Below are 16,157 nucleotides of genomic sequence, written 5' to 3' on the forward strand. Positions count from 1 at the left end.
CTGAGGGAGTGGCAGTACAAGAAGGCAGCATTAGGATTTATGACAAACACACCCTTTTTGTCCCATGGATTCCTGAACTGTCCCCAGGACAATTATCTACAATCCTTCAGAAGAGTGGCAAAGTGAGGTAAATGGAGCCTTTGAAGAAACTACTCACTAAATACACGCATGAAGAAAACCCAAGCTTTGAACCAGTTGTTCAATATAGGCAATCCTAGAGTTTTCCAAAGTTTTAAATTGACCCAATGATAAGTATATTTCACATTAAATCAACAGCTGTACTTGGGGACTGATCTTCATTGTCATCCACAGGAGGAAATAGTACACACTTAGTATGTATTAGCTAAGCAATGCTAAGGAATTTGAAACTGACATATTAAAGATGAAAAAAAAATAGCTCTGAATTCCTACCTTGCCAGTGGCAAACTGAATATAAAATTAATTATCAAGAGCAAAGATATTTTTACCCACAAGTTCAATATTGCTTCCAAATTAAGACTATTCTGCAAAAGAGCTCATTGTGATCTCCTTCCCTTCACTGCTGAACTCCGAACTAAGTTGAGCTAATCCTACTTGTACTTCATATACAGCTTTGTTTCACCTGTTGATTTAAAATCCTTCAATTCTTGCAGACCTTAGGATTTCTGAGATCATTTTAGCCCCTTTATCAAGTCATCCTCAGTCTTGATCTTTCTCAAGCCACTCAATTTTCTATCACACTTGGCTTCACCACGTTCTGTATTGTCAGTATCTTACTAAGACTGTGCTTTGTGGGTTCCAGAAAAGGCTGATAACACTGAGGAGATATGCTAGAGCAATATAAAAAATATTATCTTCCTTCTCTGTGATATAATGCCTTCAGAAATGCAGCTCAAATGTTTCCTGTTTGGCTGTTTGCTGCTGCCAGTATCTCTTTACCAATTAACCAACTTTGCTATCTACCCCTCCCTCTAGATCCTTCACCATGACTATTTCCATCTTTACAAAAAATAAAACCACCTGTATATCACACTTACTTTCCTCTACTGCATGGCCTTTTTCTCCCTACACCAACCTCCTTTCACTACCATAAAATATTTGGTATACAACACAGTTTAGTCAGAAATAAACTTTTAAAGATATTAAGAATTTTTTGGTAATTGTATTAAACTGGAAACCTGTGGAGAGACCGATTCACCATGAAAGGGAAGGGGAAAATACTTCTCCAGACTGTGAAGACTTAGGTGTATGTTAGGAAGTTCTTATCTTACCAGCTTTTCAGTCATTGTTTTTAAAGACACTTACTATACCATGAAATACTTAGGACTTCTATGGTATTTACCTTCCCATAATAAGAAAATTTATTATATTAAGGTAAAGAACACCTAAACATCCACTGTTTTAACCGTATTCTGTTTATAAACAAAACCACAGCACTTAGGTCACCCACTTTAGGTGAGAAAATGAGTAAACAGCAGCAAACTGGATTAAAACACAGTAGTCAGTTTCTAATTCATGTACTTGAGGCAGAAAAAGCAGTCTGCAAAATGTGATGCTGTTCAGTTTTCATTGTTGTTCTCCAACTCTGGACGGAAACCAGGAAAGTTTACAGCAATCCTATGACTAGTGCAATCTGTGCCTTGCTGCATGGGAACCTAATTGACTGTCTGGCCTCGGGAAAGAGAAAACAGCGAGGTTTTGCCTCCTGAAGGTCCGAGGCACAGCTGGGGGAGCGCACAACGAGCCTTAGGAGAGGGATCCTGCGCCGTCAGTGTAATTTGGCCATCGCAGATTCCTCAGGGATCGCCACAGCACGCTGATGTAGCGGTGCGCCTATAACCGCACGGGTGCAAGATAACTAAGCAGCCTCCCAAAAGTTACACTTCAGCCTCGCCTACTCACTTCTGCCTTCCCAGTCAGGGCTCTGCGGGGTTGAATTTTCCACTACAGACACGCTGTAGTCGCGGCGCGACCCACCTTGCACCGCAGCGTCTCGCTCACCGGTACCTCCGGGCCGAGCGGCCGCCCCCCGCCGCCTCCGGCTGCGCAGCGCTGCCCGGGCCGCGCCGGGTGAGTCCCGGTCCCGGTTCCGCCCCCGCGGGAGCCGCGGCTGCCGCACCCACGGACATCGGCCCCGCAGCCAGGGGGCGGCCGCGACCGGGGCCGAAGAAAGCGCCGAAGCACCCGCCCGCCCCCGAGGCGAGGGAAGAGCCGCTGCCCCGCAGGTGGGGCCTTTAAAGCGCCCGGGCCGCCGGGAGCGCCGCGCCGAGGAAGGCGGCCGCTCCCCGTCCCGCCGTGAGGGGGCGCTGGGCGGGCGAGGCGCCGCGGGAGGGGATTTGCCTCAAGCGGTGGCGCAGGGAGCGATCCGCGAGAAGCCGCTGCCGGCGGTGTGTAAATATCCGAGTTTGGGCCGAGATCACCTCGGGGCCGCCGTGGCAGAGCGGGAAGGTTACACAGAGCTGTGGGGAGCGGTTCGGCCGAGCTGCGGGGCAGCAGGTATCCCGGGGGGCGGGCGTTCCGCGTCTGAACCCTCAGGGAAGGATGCGAGGGATGAAATGGCGGCGGGAGCGGGGGGGCTGCGCCCGCGGGTGGGACCAGGAACGCTCTGGAAGGCGGCGAGGGCGGCCGGGAGGGGCTGCTGTCCTGCCCAAGTTCAGCAAAAGCTCTTGAGCCTTGTGCGTTAATGAATTGCGGGCTCGGAGCTCCCAGCCTTGAGCCCCTTCTCTCGCCGCCGGAACACGAGTGAGAACGGTGGTTTGATTCACTGACCCCTAGGAAAAGTGCGGGCGAGGTTGTTTTCCCCCGCTGATTCACTGCTGCTGATCAGCAACGGTCGTTTTAGTTAAATGTAAAAGTTAAAACGATGTCCCGAGAGAAGACAAAGGGTTTGGAAGACAATAAATGCAGAACGAACAATTTAATTGCCCACCAGGATAGATACTGATGCTGAGATGATTTAAGAGATTGAGCCTTGTGGTGGCCTCCACATGGTCCTGCCGAGTGCTGTCAAGGACCAGGCAGCCCGCTCCATACATCCCTCTATTCAGCAGTTCTGTTTGGTTTGTTTTTTTGGCTTTTAATGTTATACTCTCCAAAGTAGCCTGCAGAAAGTCAGCTGTTTTCTCAGTGCAATGACAGAGCCACTGCTTTATGAGTTTGTTCAAAATTTAAAAAAAAAGAAAAGCCTGTTTCCCGCGCTGGCTCCGCAGCGGAGCGGCCGTGCCCGGTCAGCACCAGGGACAGGGCGGCGGCGCGGGCGGCACCGGGGCCAAAGCCCGCACCGAGGGGCCGAGAGGGCCGCGATAAACGCGGCGTGGAATCGCTGAAATACGCAGCCCGTTTGAGAAACTTCTCAGCTCCTGCCCGCTTAAAGGGTCGCAGTTCAGGTTTAGTGTTTCTCGTCTTATGGAACCTCAAGTCTCCTTACACTTCAAGTCCAATGTACAGGATGCGTAGACAAGGCCAGGAGAAATTGATCTAAATTATTTATATATTTATCTTTGGCCAAAATTCATATTTATATGGATTGTGACTTAATAGCAGTTGCAAAAATATTCCACTGACAAGTTGGCTTAAATCCCCAATGGAAACATTTTTCATCTTGTGATGAGGTGAGCAACCTCATAAAGTAGCATATTTGGTGATTTAGGCTGGAAAACATGATCCAGATGGTGGGAAATTATGTTTATTTCTTGATGTTCTGTTAGATTATCCCATTCTATGTGTGATAGAAAAAACCATATTTAGATTTAAGGACTTATACCTGGCCTTTCCAAGGCCTTCAAGAACCTGATTTTCTGCTCCCTGGTAAAAGTACCAGCAAGGATGACTGGGAAGTGGCTAATTATCCTATTCTGATGAGTGGTGGACCAGTTTTGCTTCAGACTTTTGTTTTTGTTTGAAACAGAATGAAACACACAAGCTTGTATATTTCTCCATGCGTCATTCAGGGCTGGGGAAATTGAGAGTATGGGAGCTCTGCCTGCTCAGCACTCTGAAAGACCCTGCAGGCTTGTTCCCAGAAACTTGTGCCTGCCATTTGGAGGGACAAAATCTCTGTCCCATTTTTCTAGAAAGCACTAGTGGCCATATAAAACACATATTTTAAGTGATGTTTCAGAAATATGGCCTTGGAATAGTTCCCTGAAAAACCATCCGGGTCATCACTTATGGAAAGCTGAGCACTGAGACTGCACTGGCTGGGCCATCTTGTGCAAACAATCCTATTTGCTTTCTGGAAAGTAGCTTACTGATAGATTTAGCTGTCTGTTTTCCTCAGTGACTCACTCTGTGTGATTTGCTTTTGACCCATGAGTTTCCTTCCAGTCTGGTCAATTTCCTTCACTGGAGAATTCGGATAGTTCTGTCAAGGGCTAATTTTCTGAAAGTCTTTCTCCTGGTCTTTTATCCTTTCTGCTAATCACTATCTGATCTTCCAAACTGTTTTGTCAGCTGTTCAGCCTCAGATCAATCTCAGAAACATGGTTTTTCTTGTAAAAAGGCCCCTCATTTTCCATAAATTTCTGCAGTATGGTTTCATGAGGTTTATTTACTAAGCTGTCTGCACAGTTTATTTGCAGTAATTTTAAACTGAAGGTGCAACCACCAGGGATGGAAATTTAAAAGAATGACTGCCACCCAATAATGCTGGCCTCCTCAGGTACGGAGTGGCTCCTCACCAATGATGATATTAGGGAAGTTATCAAGTAAAGTACAGACATTGCAGCACAAAGCATGAATGAGCTTTCTCTTGGAATAATGCTTTGACATCTCATCTCACTCTCTGCCCAGCTGAAGGGGTTCTGAGTTCAGAAATAAACTAGTGATGCGTGTGTCTTTCTGAGAGCCCCTGGCTGAGGAACAAGTAACTGGGAAGAAGATAGTGCCTTTGGTTTGGATGGGCTGTGTGGCTCCGTGGCCACACTGATGTGACTGTTCAGACAAGTACTGGCATTCAGAGGAGTGCAGATCTGGCCTGCACTTGCACTGTCATTTACCCAAACTAAAACAGCTCCAGTAAATGAGGCTGTTCCATTTGGGATTGCTTAGCAGTTCTGTTTTTCCCAGTTCTTTGCACATGCTGTGTAAGGGGGCAGGAGACTCAGTGGTTTGTTCCTTCTGCCACTGGCAAATAAATGGGCAATTTTCAAAACAACTCACAGTTTTCAATTCCCTTCTATCTAAAGACTAGGAGGAATTTCTTTAAAATTAGGACTTTAGATATGTCCAGTTAACAGTCTGATTTGTTTGGGATTGTGTTCTGGCACTGGCAAAAAAGCTGCCAAAGCAATCTAATACTTTGGATCTCCAAAATTATTTTCTTTGGCAGAAAATCTTAGGAACGTGTAGCAAACACAGCTCAGATGATGATCATATTTTTGGTGACTTTAGTAATTTTATTCTTGTAAGATAGAGATTCATCATTCCTGTTTTCAGTCTTAGTAATTTTGCAGGCTTCCTAGTGTTGCCCACATATAAGAGCTAACAAAATAATCAAAATGTGAAGCTGTTGCATACAGTTTAATATAATTGTGAGTTGCAATTCTAGTGTTGCTCAAACATGCAAAAGAAGGCTCTCCACATGATAACCTCCTTGGACTGTTCCTATCATTTCCCTGGGCTATATTATTAGCATAACATTCCTGGTACAGGATGAAAACAGAGTTATGGAGTAGATAATTCAAGAGGGATTGTCAGCAGGATGATCCCCAGAAATGCTGCTTGACTTATAACCCTCACCACTTTCATGTTAAATTTGAGCTAATCTGGCCCCAAAATGTCAGCACAAATATCTAGTGCACTGATTTTAAATAGAAGAAAAGCTGGAATTCTCTTAAAAATTAGTATTTTCAGTTAGTTTGGCTGAATAAATGTTGTCCTCTTAATTCTAACTCATTGTTAACTGTAAATACTCAGCTGTAAATGCAGGCTCTTTGTATAAAGGGAAAGGTAAATCTCTTCACACTTTTTTCCTTTGGTATTTCTCTGCATCTCTCCATTGAAGATTCATTAATCCATCATTGCATCTTTCTTACAACAGGCACTATTAATTTTCTGTTTGAGTATGCAGAACCTTCCTGAACTTGCCTTGCAGCACTCCAAAGGTGAATGACTTGACCTTTTACAGATAATCTTGGGTACTGTGCTAAATCAAATTGCCCAACACACAGAAGGAGTTGAGGCCCTACTGTGACTCAGAACTATCTCTGATACTTACCACAAAGCAGGGTCAGCTGAGCAGCAGTCTTGTTCAGTTTGATTTCTTGGTGTCTTGAGCTGATGATTTTTCAGTTGAGGCCATTGATTTATTGAAGCAGTTTTCATTGGGATGTCTGAAAACTGGGATAAATTTTGCTGAGGAAACTGTGAGCTAAATTTAATTTAGCTGCTGCTGGAGCCTGAGTGCTGGTATATGTTTTTCTTCTTTCTGGCATCTCAGTGCCCAGCCTTGAAGAAAGATCAAGACTATCTTGATGGCCAGGTGCTAAATATACAACTCACTAGACAGTAACTGAGCAATCAGCTCTGTCCTTGCACAATGTTTTCAGACAGTAAGCAGAGCAAAGGACTCATAGAGAAAGGCACACCATGTCAACAAAACATTCTAGACTGTATCTGTACAATCCCAATAAGTAAAATAAATTATTTGGTAGCTTTATTGGCAGTTTCAGTAATTCAGTGTTTGTTTAGGGCCAGCCAAGCTTTCCAAGTGAGTTTCAGTGAGCTCTGGGAGGACAAGTGTGATACAAATTCAGGGTCCTATTGTATAAGTAACCTGTTTCAATTCCCCCATTATTTAAAATAGTGCATGAGTTAACATGAATAGAACTCCCAGACAAGCCAACAGGAATGTCTTATTCTTTATTCCATTTCTGTTATTTTGTTCTTCAACCCTTTCCTTTTCATGCTAGATATAAGTTGTAGAGGGAACAGAATGTAAGTTTCAGTGATGAGCTTTTTTCCTCTTATGAGCTCTTTCAAGTTTAGATCAAGTAAACTAGTAACAGTCAAATTTTACTGAAATCAAATAATTCTGCTGGAACCAAGCCACTAGATCTTGGAAGGAGGAAGCAGAGAAAGACAAGTGCCTGCAAGTTAGTGACATGTTGAAACAGAAACATTACAGGGTCCTCTTGACTTGTCAAATCAACCAACATTTTGAGTGTCCTGTGGTGTAACTCACTGTATATGTAACAGCTGTGAGTGTTGCATTTGGGACTTCCAAAGATTGTCAGTTGTTGAAGTTCAGTTGAATGTCCCTTGGACCACCAGAATTCTTTTTCAGATTTCTGTCTCCAGTCCTGAGATACAAAACTGGAGAATAAATACTAGTATAGTGAAAATCTTAAGCAAGTAGTCACAAAGACACAAAGTGTTTAGTAGAGGATGTTGCTTTATTGCCACTGGACTTTTTGGTTTTTAACTGAAAGATTGAGAATTGATTTATGATCCTCATGAAATTGTTTAATTCCCTTGATTGTCTGTTCAGAGAATTCCCCTTAAGTAGTGGATGAGAAACTCAGTTCCCATCAGGATCCACCCTGTAAGGCTGAATTCTGGAAATCCTTTTGCTGTAAGTCTTTACTGGTATCATGCCATCCCTGCTTGTATGGCTGTTCTGGTGACATCTGGCCTTGATCATCTTTTGGCTAAAGAAATGCCCTGATCCTAAACCCCAAACCCTGGGTTTCCCAGAAATGGCTTCCAGTGACACTGGACAGTCAGCTGTGTTATTTTGAAAATTCCTGCAGAAATTTTATTTTTACAAGCTGGAATTCAGGCAGCTCACACTGTTGCTATGCTCATAAACTGCTCTAAGAAGCTGTTGTCTTTGTACTGTGACCCAGTGAAAATGGAGCAGGTTCAGCTGTGATGGGACTCTCTCAGGAAACAGCACAATGAAGGGAAACTGCAAAGTGCAGCTTGTAACACATGCTGTGGCCTCCTTAGCCCTGTCTCTGGAATCACAATGGTTTGGCTCCTGCATGTGAGGAAAATCAAGGATTCAGTGAAAGCAGCAAGGAGAAATCTGACACAAATGGTAACTGAGTCCCTTTTCTGACCCACAAACAGAAAGAGAAGATGCCTGTTTGATATTACCGTTTTTCAACATTTTTGGATTCCCTGATTTATTTGCAGTTAATTTATTTTGATGCAGTGCTAATGGGTATCCTGAATTGTGTTTTCTTATTTTCCTTCTTTTGCCTTTGGTCATAATCTACCATCACAGTTTGGGGTAAAACAAGAGTTAAAGTGGGTGTGTTTCATTGAAATGGAGTTTCACATCATGTTTCATGAAATTTACATGGTTCTAATTTCTTCAGGTGAAAAAAATCCTGGTATCTACAGTGCCTAAAGACAGCTGCTCTTTCTGTGTGAAACTTGCTTCTCATCTCACTGAACGTAATGATCCTGAACCTGAAAGGCTGGTGTGGCTTTTTCTTTTTCAGAGGAATGATTGTCAAAAGGAGTCCATGCAGTGAACGTGATGAACCACCAATCTGCCTGATGCTACTACCCCAACTCTGTCCTTCATCAGATTAAGTTCTCTTCTTACTTCACTGAGCAGCAGCAGAAAGTGAGTTTTAACAAGTGCATCTGGAAAATAGCACTTTGAATAAGATCTATCAGTACACATTAAGGGTTCTGCCGTGTGCTTCTGTTACTCAGAGGCTTCAGCTGAGGACAGCAGCATCAAAAGGATTTATATTTTTAAATCACAGTTGGAGGGTTATTATAAGCCCAGACTCCATCTGTTTACATGTTAAGGTAGAAGCATAAATAGTTCCTTTAAAAGCCAGGAGGGAGGTGTGTTTAATTAATGCTGGTTTTGCCACCTGAGGGCATTGGGGCTGCTTGGAAGGGGGTACTAGAAGTGTGAACTACTAAAAATGAGAAGAAGATGGTGATACTGCTGGGAGGGCTTGAAAGCAGGACTGCCCATGGAATGAGTGTCAAGGAATGCTCAACTGCAGAACCTGGCAGGTAGAGGAGCTGGATACTGACCAAGAGATCAGGGTTTGAAAGGAAAGTGGGGGGACAAACAGCTATTTCTTAGCAGCTTCATGGAAAGTGTAAGCAAGGGCCTTCCCTCTGGCCCTGTGGGTTAACTAGAGAACAGGTGACTTGTCCCTCATTGCTGGAAGCAGGGAAAATGAGAAGAATCTCTAAGAGATGTGGGCTGAGCTAAGCAGGATTTCTGCAGTCTGCACAAGAGGATGAAGGTGAGCACACTGAGAAAGAAATTGTAAGTTTAGATCTGAAACATTTTGTCAAAAAGAAAACCAATTTTTCTTTGTTTGTTTTTAAACCTCTCTTTCTTCTTCTCTTGTTTCTTTAAAGGTGAACTTGCATAACATATCTAATATAGACAAATAAGGAAAGAGGTATTACTGAAAACATTGTCATATGTTTTATTCTATGGTTATGTGTTTGTAGCCATGACCACTCTGGTGTATGTTAATACTGCTGGGACTCTGATGAGAACTGATTTCCTTGAAGTCACAGGTCAGCACTGGACAGTTACCCTAGAGATTCTGCATGCTGTGATAGTAGCCACATGCTCCAGCCACTAGAAATGCTTCTATAAGCTTTTAAGAGTATAGTCTTATTCTTGCCTTCTTTCCTTCCTTTCATAGTGAGCCTCACTTAATACTTAACAGTTCTTGGAGTTCAAGCTTTGATGGATTGTCCTATTTTAAATCCTTTTATATTAATGGAGCTGTTTTGTGCATGAAAGTAGAAGTTGGTCCTGAAAGTGTAAGTCACGTCTGGACAGGGCAGAAACAACTATCTGATGTTCAGAGCCAGTTAAGCCATAGAGTGTTCACTGATTTCCATTCTAGGCAACATTCAGGGAAGTTTGTGGAAATCTTGTGGTTTGATTTTGTAGTGCTTCACCCAGTTTATGTTACCCTTGTTTCCTGGATGACACTGCTGGTCAAGGATTCCCTTTTGTGTGAACAATTTCTGCCCCGTTAATAGAGAAGAAAACCCAAAAAATGGTCCTACCATCTTGACTTTGCTCACTTCAAGGGACAAACCTTTATATTTCATATAGGGGTTTTGATCAAAAACATGCACACAATTGAATGCTATATATTTTTCTTAGTTAGAACTTAACAATAAAATGCCTGATTCTACTTCACTCACGTTACCTGTAAATAACAACTGAAGTCTGTGTGGTGAGCATCTGTAAATTATTTCTGTTGAAAAAAGAGTGCCTATGCATCCTTTATTCCCGTCAGTAACAATCTGTGTCTTTCATATGTGATAGTGTAGTTTAGATGTTTTGATAACTGTACAGTAGAGGAAGAAAATGTGAATAAAATAAATGGGAAAAAATTCTATTTCCAGCTGTGAATCTTGGAACTGTAAAAGCTAGTTGAGAATAGCCACATGATGATGAGCATATTTTCTCTATTTCAGGCAGAAATACTTAGATATGAGAAGATTAGGTAATTTTCCCAAAGTCACACAGAAAACATGGAAAAAAGAAAAAAATACAATCTTGAACTTCTGATTCAAACTTGTATTTATTTTTTCAGGACTGTCATTCCTCCTCTTGGTAAGGGTTTGCTATATCAAAGTCCTTGCTGCTTTCTACATCAAATCAAATTCACAACTCAGCTCACCTATCAGTATTAGCCTTGGCTTTAAAAAATCTGAATCTTAGAAAAAATATTAATGTAAAGTTCCATGGCATTAGCAGCAAATACTAGTCTGGAAAAATATTTTTAAAATTCACTAACTTTTAGTACTGACCTAACATACCCTTAACTCCTTCATTTTACTTGTGTGTCCTGAGGGGTTGTGTGTGTATTTATGCATATGACTAACTTTAGGCATCTGAAAAATTAATAAGAAAGCAGTTTCACCAGTTTCACAGCAAAGGGTGCATCTGGGTGTGTTTAATACATTTTTGAAGTACTGAAGTTCTTGAGGGAAATGCTGTTACATTAGAGGTACAGCCACTTTCTTTGCAAGCTTTCAGGCATGGCACTGTGTGGAAGGGTATAGATTTTCCTTTTTATTTTTCTAGTCAGTGGAAAACATTGCAGCAATTGCAAGTATGCCCATAAGTGTCCCACAGCCTTCAGGAAATGTTGCTCTACACAACTTTACATTGGAGACTGTGTGCTATACAATGACATAGTCTCAGATTTTTGTCTCTGTTTCCAAACCATCTTCTTGTACACTTGTGGAAGTGTAAATGTTGAGGGAAATGAGCAATGGCTTTGCTTTTACATTGTGGGTAAAACACTCCCCACAAAAATTCTCATTAGCAAGTTATTTACATTGGTGTCATGTTTATTTTTGATGTGCATGATGAGCTTTACTCTCAGGTTATGTCTGGCACAGCTTAACCAGAGCTGCAGCTCTCTCCGCTCTACACCATATCTGATGGCTTGACTCGAGCCTGACCAAGTTACACATTCTACCTATCCTCCAAGTTACAGTCACCATCAGAAGACCTATTTAGGCCAAATTTATGTGCTTCTGAGTCATAGATCTGGTGGATTATGACTGAGTATGGACTGCAGTAAGCCAAATGAAAGTGGCTCTTTTTCCTACACTGATGTGACTCTTGCAGCATTTTCTTTGCTCTACAAGCTGGTTATACAGAATTCCAGTGCTATGTGTCCAGCAGAGCTTTCAGAACTGCTGTAACTAAAAAAAAGTGTTTTCCTACAAAACACAAATAAAATTTTATAATTGGTTTTTATCGGACTGTTAAGCTGGATTTGCTGTGGAGAAACTTTTCTGCCTTTATTAAGCTTACACTGATTATATGCTCAGTCTGTTCTCCTTAGAAGGGAAGTAAACAGGACAGCTTGTAAATCTTGTCAACTCTGAAGTTTGCATAAGTTTGAAAATTAGCATTTAGGTTATAAATTCAAGGGGGTAAGGGAAGCACAGTAATCATTTATTGTACAGGATTGTGGCTCATGTCTAAAGTTGCTCAGAATGACACTAATAAGAATTTATTTACTTGTTTTAAGACTGCTTTTATATAAACCTCTTTATAACATTCCTATGACATTAGCAACTCCAAGGCTACAAACAGAGGTGTTTGAACAGAGATACCAGCCCCTGAACTACCATTGTGTGATACTAACATTGCAGATAAGGGCTCTCTCTCAGCAGTGTTTTCAGCAGCAGAGACAGATGGGTGCCCTGTCAGAATTACTGGGACACCAGTGCCTTTCAGTGAGGGATCAGAGGATAAGGGGACTTCTTGGGATGGCCTGAGGAAAAAATGGCACCGCGAACCTTGAGGAAAATGGGCACATGTGGGAATGGTGACTTACCCATGTTACACCCTGAGGCTCTAGAAACACCCAAAAAAGCATTGTAAGTGTCTTTGTTTATTTCTGAATGTGAAGCTTGCTGTGGGTTTTGCACATGACTTCAGGGAAAATACTGTTTGCTATCCTGTCTTACCTGAGAATGTGTGAAATGTCAATGCTCAGTGGTGGGTGTAAAAAAGTTTCCCAAAGCATAGAATGTGATCATAAGCTGGAAAACATGGGGAGTAAGACCCTATGTGAAAATTGGAAAGATTGGCAATGTGTGGCTGCTGCCCTATGCAGTCCTTCAGTCTTGGCTTGCAGCAGCCACTCATTACAGTGGCTCTTGGCACATCCTTCACAGGTCCAGCAGTAGTGACCCATTGCTCAGCAGTTTTGCAGAACTGCTTGAATGATCAGACCAAACAGTTTCTCTGGTGACCCAAGCCTGAGTTTGTGCACCCATGAAGGGGCAGAGCCTGTGTGTTAACTCCCAGCACCACTTGCCATTGCTTTTGCCAGCAGCCTGCTCTGTGAACAGCTGCTGGAGTACAAAAGGCCACAGGGAAGTGTCTCAGATTTGCCCTAGTCCTGTCACACTCCAAGTCACTGGAACATGTCCAAGTGCATGGTAAACTACAGGCGGTCTCTGCAGAACAGCCTGTACAGTTGACTTTAAGTGAAACGTGAATCATCTCAGTCCTAAATTATTTTAATCCAATCAGTCATCTGTGTTGAAGGGTGTAAAGAGACAGCAAAACCAAGAGAATGGCTGCCAAGTGGAGGATACAGGACACAAATAAATCTGCTAGGATGAGATGAAATATGAACTAATAATGATTTATTCCAAATGCCGCAGGGGTTACAGTGTGGAACCACTTGTAGAGATATTCAGATGAGATGAATTTTGTAGGCTTTCCCCTGGATGATTTTTATAGACATAGCAGAGGTGAAGGAAGGCAAAGCTGTTAGCTACACAGAGAGTGCACACAAGGGTTTTGAAGTGCTCACAAACAATTTCTCCCTAATTAATATATGCTTTACAAGTCTCTTGTAAGTAGATGAGCATGAACAGCTGTAGTTCTTTTTATAGATACAAACTAATCTCTAATACATGTTGGAGTTGAAGGATACAGAGAACAACATGCTGGGGATTTGTAAAGCTCTTCTAGCCATGGAAGTATTCTTTTTATACCCTCTAAAAGTGGAAGGGAATGCAGAAGAGTGTAGAGTGCAGTCTTGAAGAGTACTGCTTGGAACAAAATCATGACTGGAGCAAAGGATCTAGCTATTAGTGACAGATATCATACACTCCTTGTTAACACATCAAACAGCACACGTGAGTTAGACCTACTTTATTGACAGATTCAGTCTTTTGTGACCCATATGAAACAGGCAGCATTTGCTAATGTTTCTTCCCATCTTTCAATAGTGTCAATGGCCTTCATGACAAAGAAAGAATTACATGTTTCGTGCTTTTAAATGTTTTTTAAAAGCCTCAGCAATAAGTTATAATAGAACCCCTTAGACCTGAGGAATATCTTTGAACATGTTTCCTGTTTGAAGATATTTTCTGTCTTCTTTCTCTTATTGCTAGCTGTATATATTATCAGTTTAATATTGTCCTCTGCTGGGTGACAATATCCTGTTGTGGTAGGTGAAGGGAGAGACTGTAACAGCTCCTTTCCATCTCTGATGACTACGATTTCATTTACATAAAAACACTGTGGATTTTGGACAGTGTGTTTCTTTTGGCAGTTTATTACCAGCCTGAATGCCTCACTTTTCTTCACGATTAACATTTTGTCTGCTGCAGAAGTCATATCACATTCATTTTTAGTTTTAATAACCTTCCTTTTAATAAACCACAGTTTGACCTAAGTTTCCAGTGGTTTACTTCAAAACAATGCTCTAGACCTTCTGGAACTCACTGATTTTTCCCCTCAAAATAATAAGTTAATTACATTTTTATTGATTTTATGGCTTTTTCTGATGTGATATAGGGAAGAATTGATTTACTTAGGACAAAAAATGCCTTGCTGGGTTCCCTCCATTATTGCAACCAAAGGAAAAACTGCTGGAGGGCCTATGGGGCAGAACTGTTTCAATAGTGCTTTGTGCCCTGTTCTTTCTGGCTCAGCCCCACTTTGGACTGAGCGCTATGAATTGCAAATGAATTTTGTTCACTTCTTCTTATGCACTAGGAGACACACTAGGGAAAAGCAGAAAGTCACTAGTGATAGAACTTTTTCCCTTTCCTTTCAGAAGAAAGAAGTACAATCTCGTGGATTTAGTCACTGCGAAGAAAACCCTCAGCTATACAAATGCTGCTGTTTAGAGAAGGAGAAATGAAAATGCCAAAGTGGGAATGATGTGGATTGCATACATCTCTAGAACAACTATTTTTGGGGAACTAAACCTTCTCCTGCCTATATTTACTTTAGAAAAGCACATCAAAGAGTAAACTACTTTGAATTATCAAAAAGCAGATGTATTGACTTACCCATAAGATATTTCAGTACAAACATTGCTTTGTATTCTGGATTCTTTTCATGAAACCTGCTAAAGGAAAGTCAGAAGGAATTTCATAACAATCTCCTATAGCTTTGTGGAAGTTAGCTGAGAATGGGTTAAAATCATCTCTTAAGCCACTGTTGGAAAAGAAGCTAATTATGGAAAGGACCATAGTCTTTTCCTCAAGTGTCACTCCTTTCTCTTTCCCTGTCTCAGAAATTAAAATAAAGACATGAGACTGTAAATTACTGCTAAAGTGCATTGCCTTTCATTGGATTGTAGAAGAAAATGGGGGAAAATGTCATTAATGAGAGAAGGGGGCACTGACTGTGTAATTAAGTTTACATTTGGTTGAGAAACTTCACAATAATGAAGAAACCATCATCAGGAAGTAATAAACATTTCCCCCCAAATTTCTCAGCTTTAGCTCTGTAATAGCTTTGAAGTTAATAACCAAGTGAACAAAGCCAGTTTTGAATATTATACTTCCCTCTCAGGTTAATCCTAGGAGGTTTCTAGGTAAGGTCTGTGCAGTGGTGGGAACGTATGTGAGCAGAGTACAATACAAATGAAATTTTTTTTTGTGAGCTGCATAAAGAAGAAGTATTAAAATTACATTGTGTCTCAGATCAAGATCTGATCCACTGGAGAGAGTTCTGATGCTGAAAAGATCACTCCTCATATTTTTATCCTTGCTTGTCTTGTGCTGTGTCTTTGTAGGAGCATTTCAGACCAATCTAGAAAGGTATTCTGGATTCAGCCAGTCCACAGCTGTTCCAGAGCTGTTGGCTAAGGTGATATTCTTGCACCACTCACTTAACTGCTGGACTTCTTGTTCTGCTTGTGACTGCTGGATTTAGGGTACAGGAAACCATAGTTGTATCTAGAAGGCAGCTCTGCTCCTTGGACACTGCTGCATGTTATTGTAATACTGGGTATCTTGGCTGAAGATGGTCCCTGGTGAGACTCTCCTTTTCTTTGTCCAATACTGTTCAGGCTCTCTCTTTTCTAAAGGATGCAAAGATTTACAAGAAATGGACAACACAAGCATCTACAAAGAGATCCCATTGAATGATCTATTAAAAATGACATATATTTAGCACTTTGCTACTCCCCATGGCTGACTGAAAATCAAACTTAAATGATGGAGGGAAAAGTAGATCTGAAAATTATTTTAATATTTCATGAATAACTTATGAAAAAAACCTCCCACCTGTTAAACAAGCTAATGTACTAAAGGATTAAAGACTTTGCATTTGCTACTTAATGCTGGTCTACTTTGAAGAAGGACCAGGCTAATGACAGCACATTCAACTATGAACAGAAATACTGTGAATATGCTAAGACAGCCTATGAATTCAATCAGGTAGAGAG

General features: G+C 41.5%; 3 protein-coding genes across 18 annotated transcripts in view; 1 reads left to right on the plus strand and 2 right to left on the minus strand.

Moving 5' to 3' along the window:
• The window catches only part of LDB3 (LIM domain binding 3), a 114,343-nt gene extending 112,055 nt beyond the window's left edge, over positions 1 to 2,288 (minus strand). For 2 of the 8 annotated variants that reach the window (XM_064716957.1, XM_064716964.1), the window contains exon 1: positions 1,957 to 2,288. The gene's annotated coding sequence lies outside the window, so the exon portion shown is untranslated. The remainder of the gene's footprint in view (positions 1 to 1,956) is intronic. The other 6 variants (XM_064716963.1, XM_064716956.1, XM_064716962.1 and 3 more) reach the window with 4 other exon arrangements.
• A 37-nt stretch (positions 2,289 to 2,325) lies between these two features.
• WAPL (WAPL cohesin release factor) overlaps positions 2,326 to 16,157 on the plus strand; it is a 133,663-nt gene continuing 119,831 nt past the window's right edge. Inside the window, exons 1-2 of the mRNA XM_064716954.1 lie at positions 2,326 to 2,475; positions 8,430 to 8,557. The gene's annotated coding sequence lies outside the window, so the exon portion shown is untranslated. The remainder of the gene's footprint in view (positions 2,476 to 8,429; positions 8,558 to 16,157) is intronic.
• Positions 13,141 to 16,157, minus strand: part of OPN4 (opsin 4) — a 40,368-nt gene continuing 37,351 nt past the window's right edge. For all 9 annotated transcript variants that reach the window (XM_064716967.1, XM_064716966.1, XM_064716971.1 and 6 more), the window contains one exon: positions 13,141 to 15,791. In XM_064716967.1, the coding sequence (XP_064573037.1) occupies positions 15,600 to 15,791 (192 nt within the window). In that variant the 3' untranslated portion in view covers positions 13,141 to 15,599. The remainder of the gene's footprint in view (positions 15,792 to 16,157) is intronic.

This window comes from Zonotrichia leucophrys, chromosome 6 (assembly GCF_028769735.1).
Source record: "Zonotrichia leucophrys gambelii isolate GWCS_2022_RI chromosome 6, RI_Zleu_2.0, whole genome shotgun sequence".
In the NCBI taxonomy this organism is placed as follows: Eukaryota; Metazoa; Chordata; class Aves; order Passeriformes; family Passerellidae; genus Zonotrichia; species Zonotrichia leucophrys.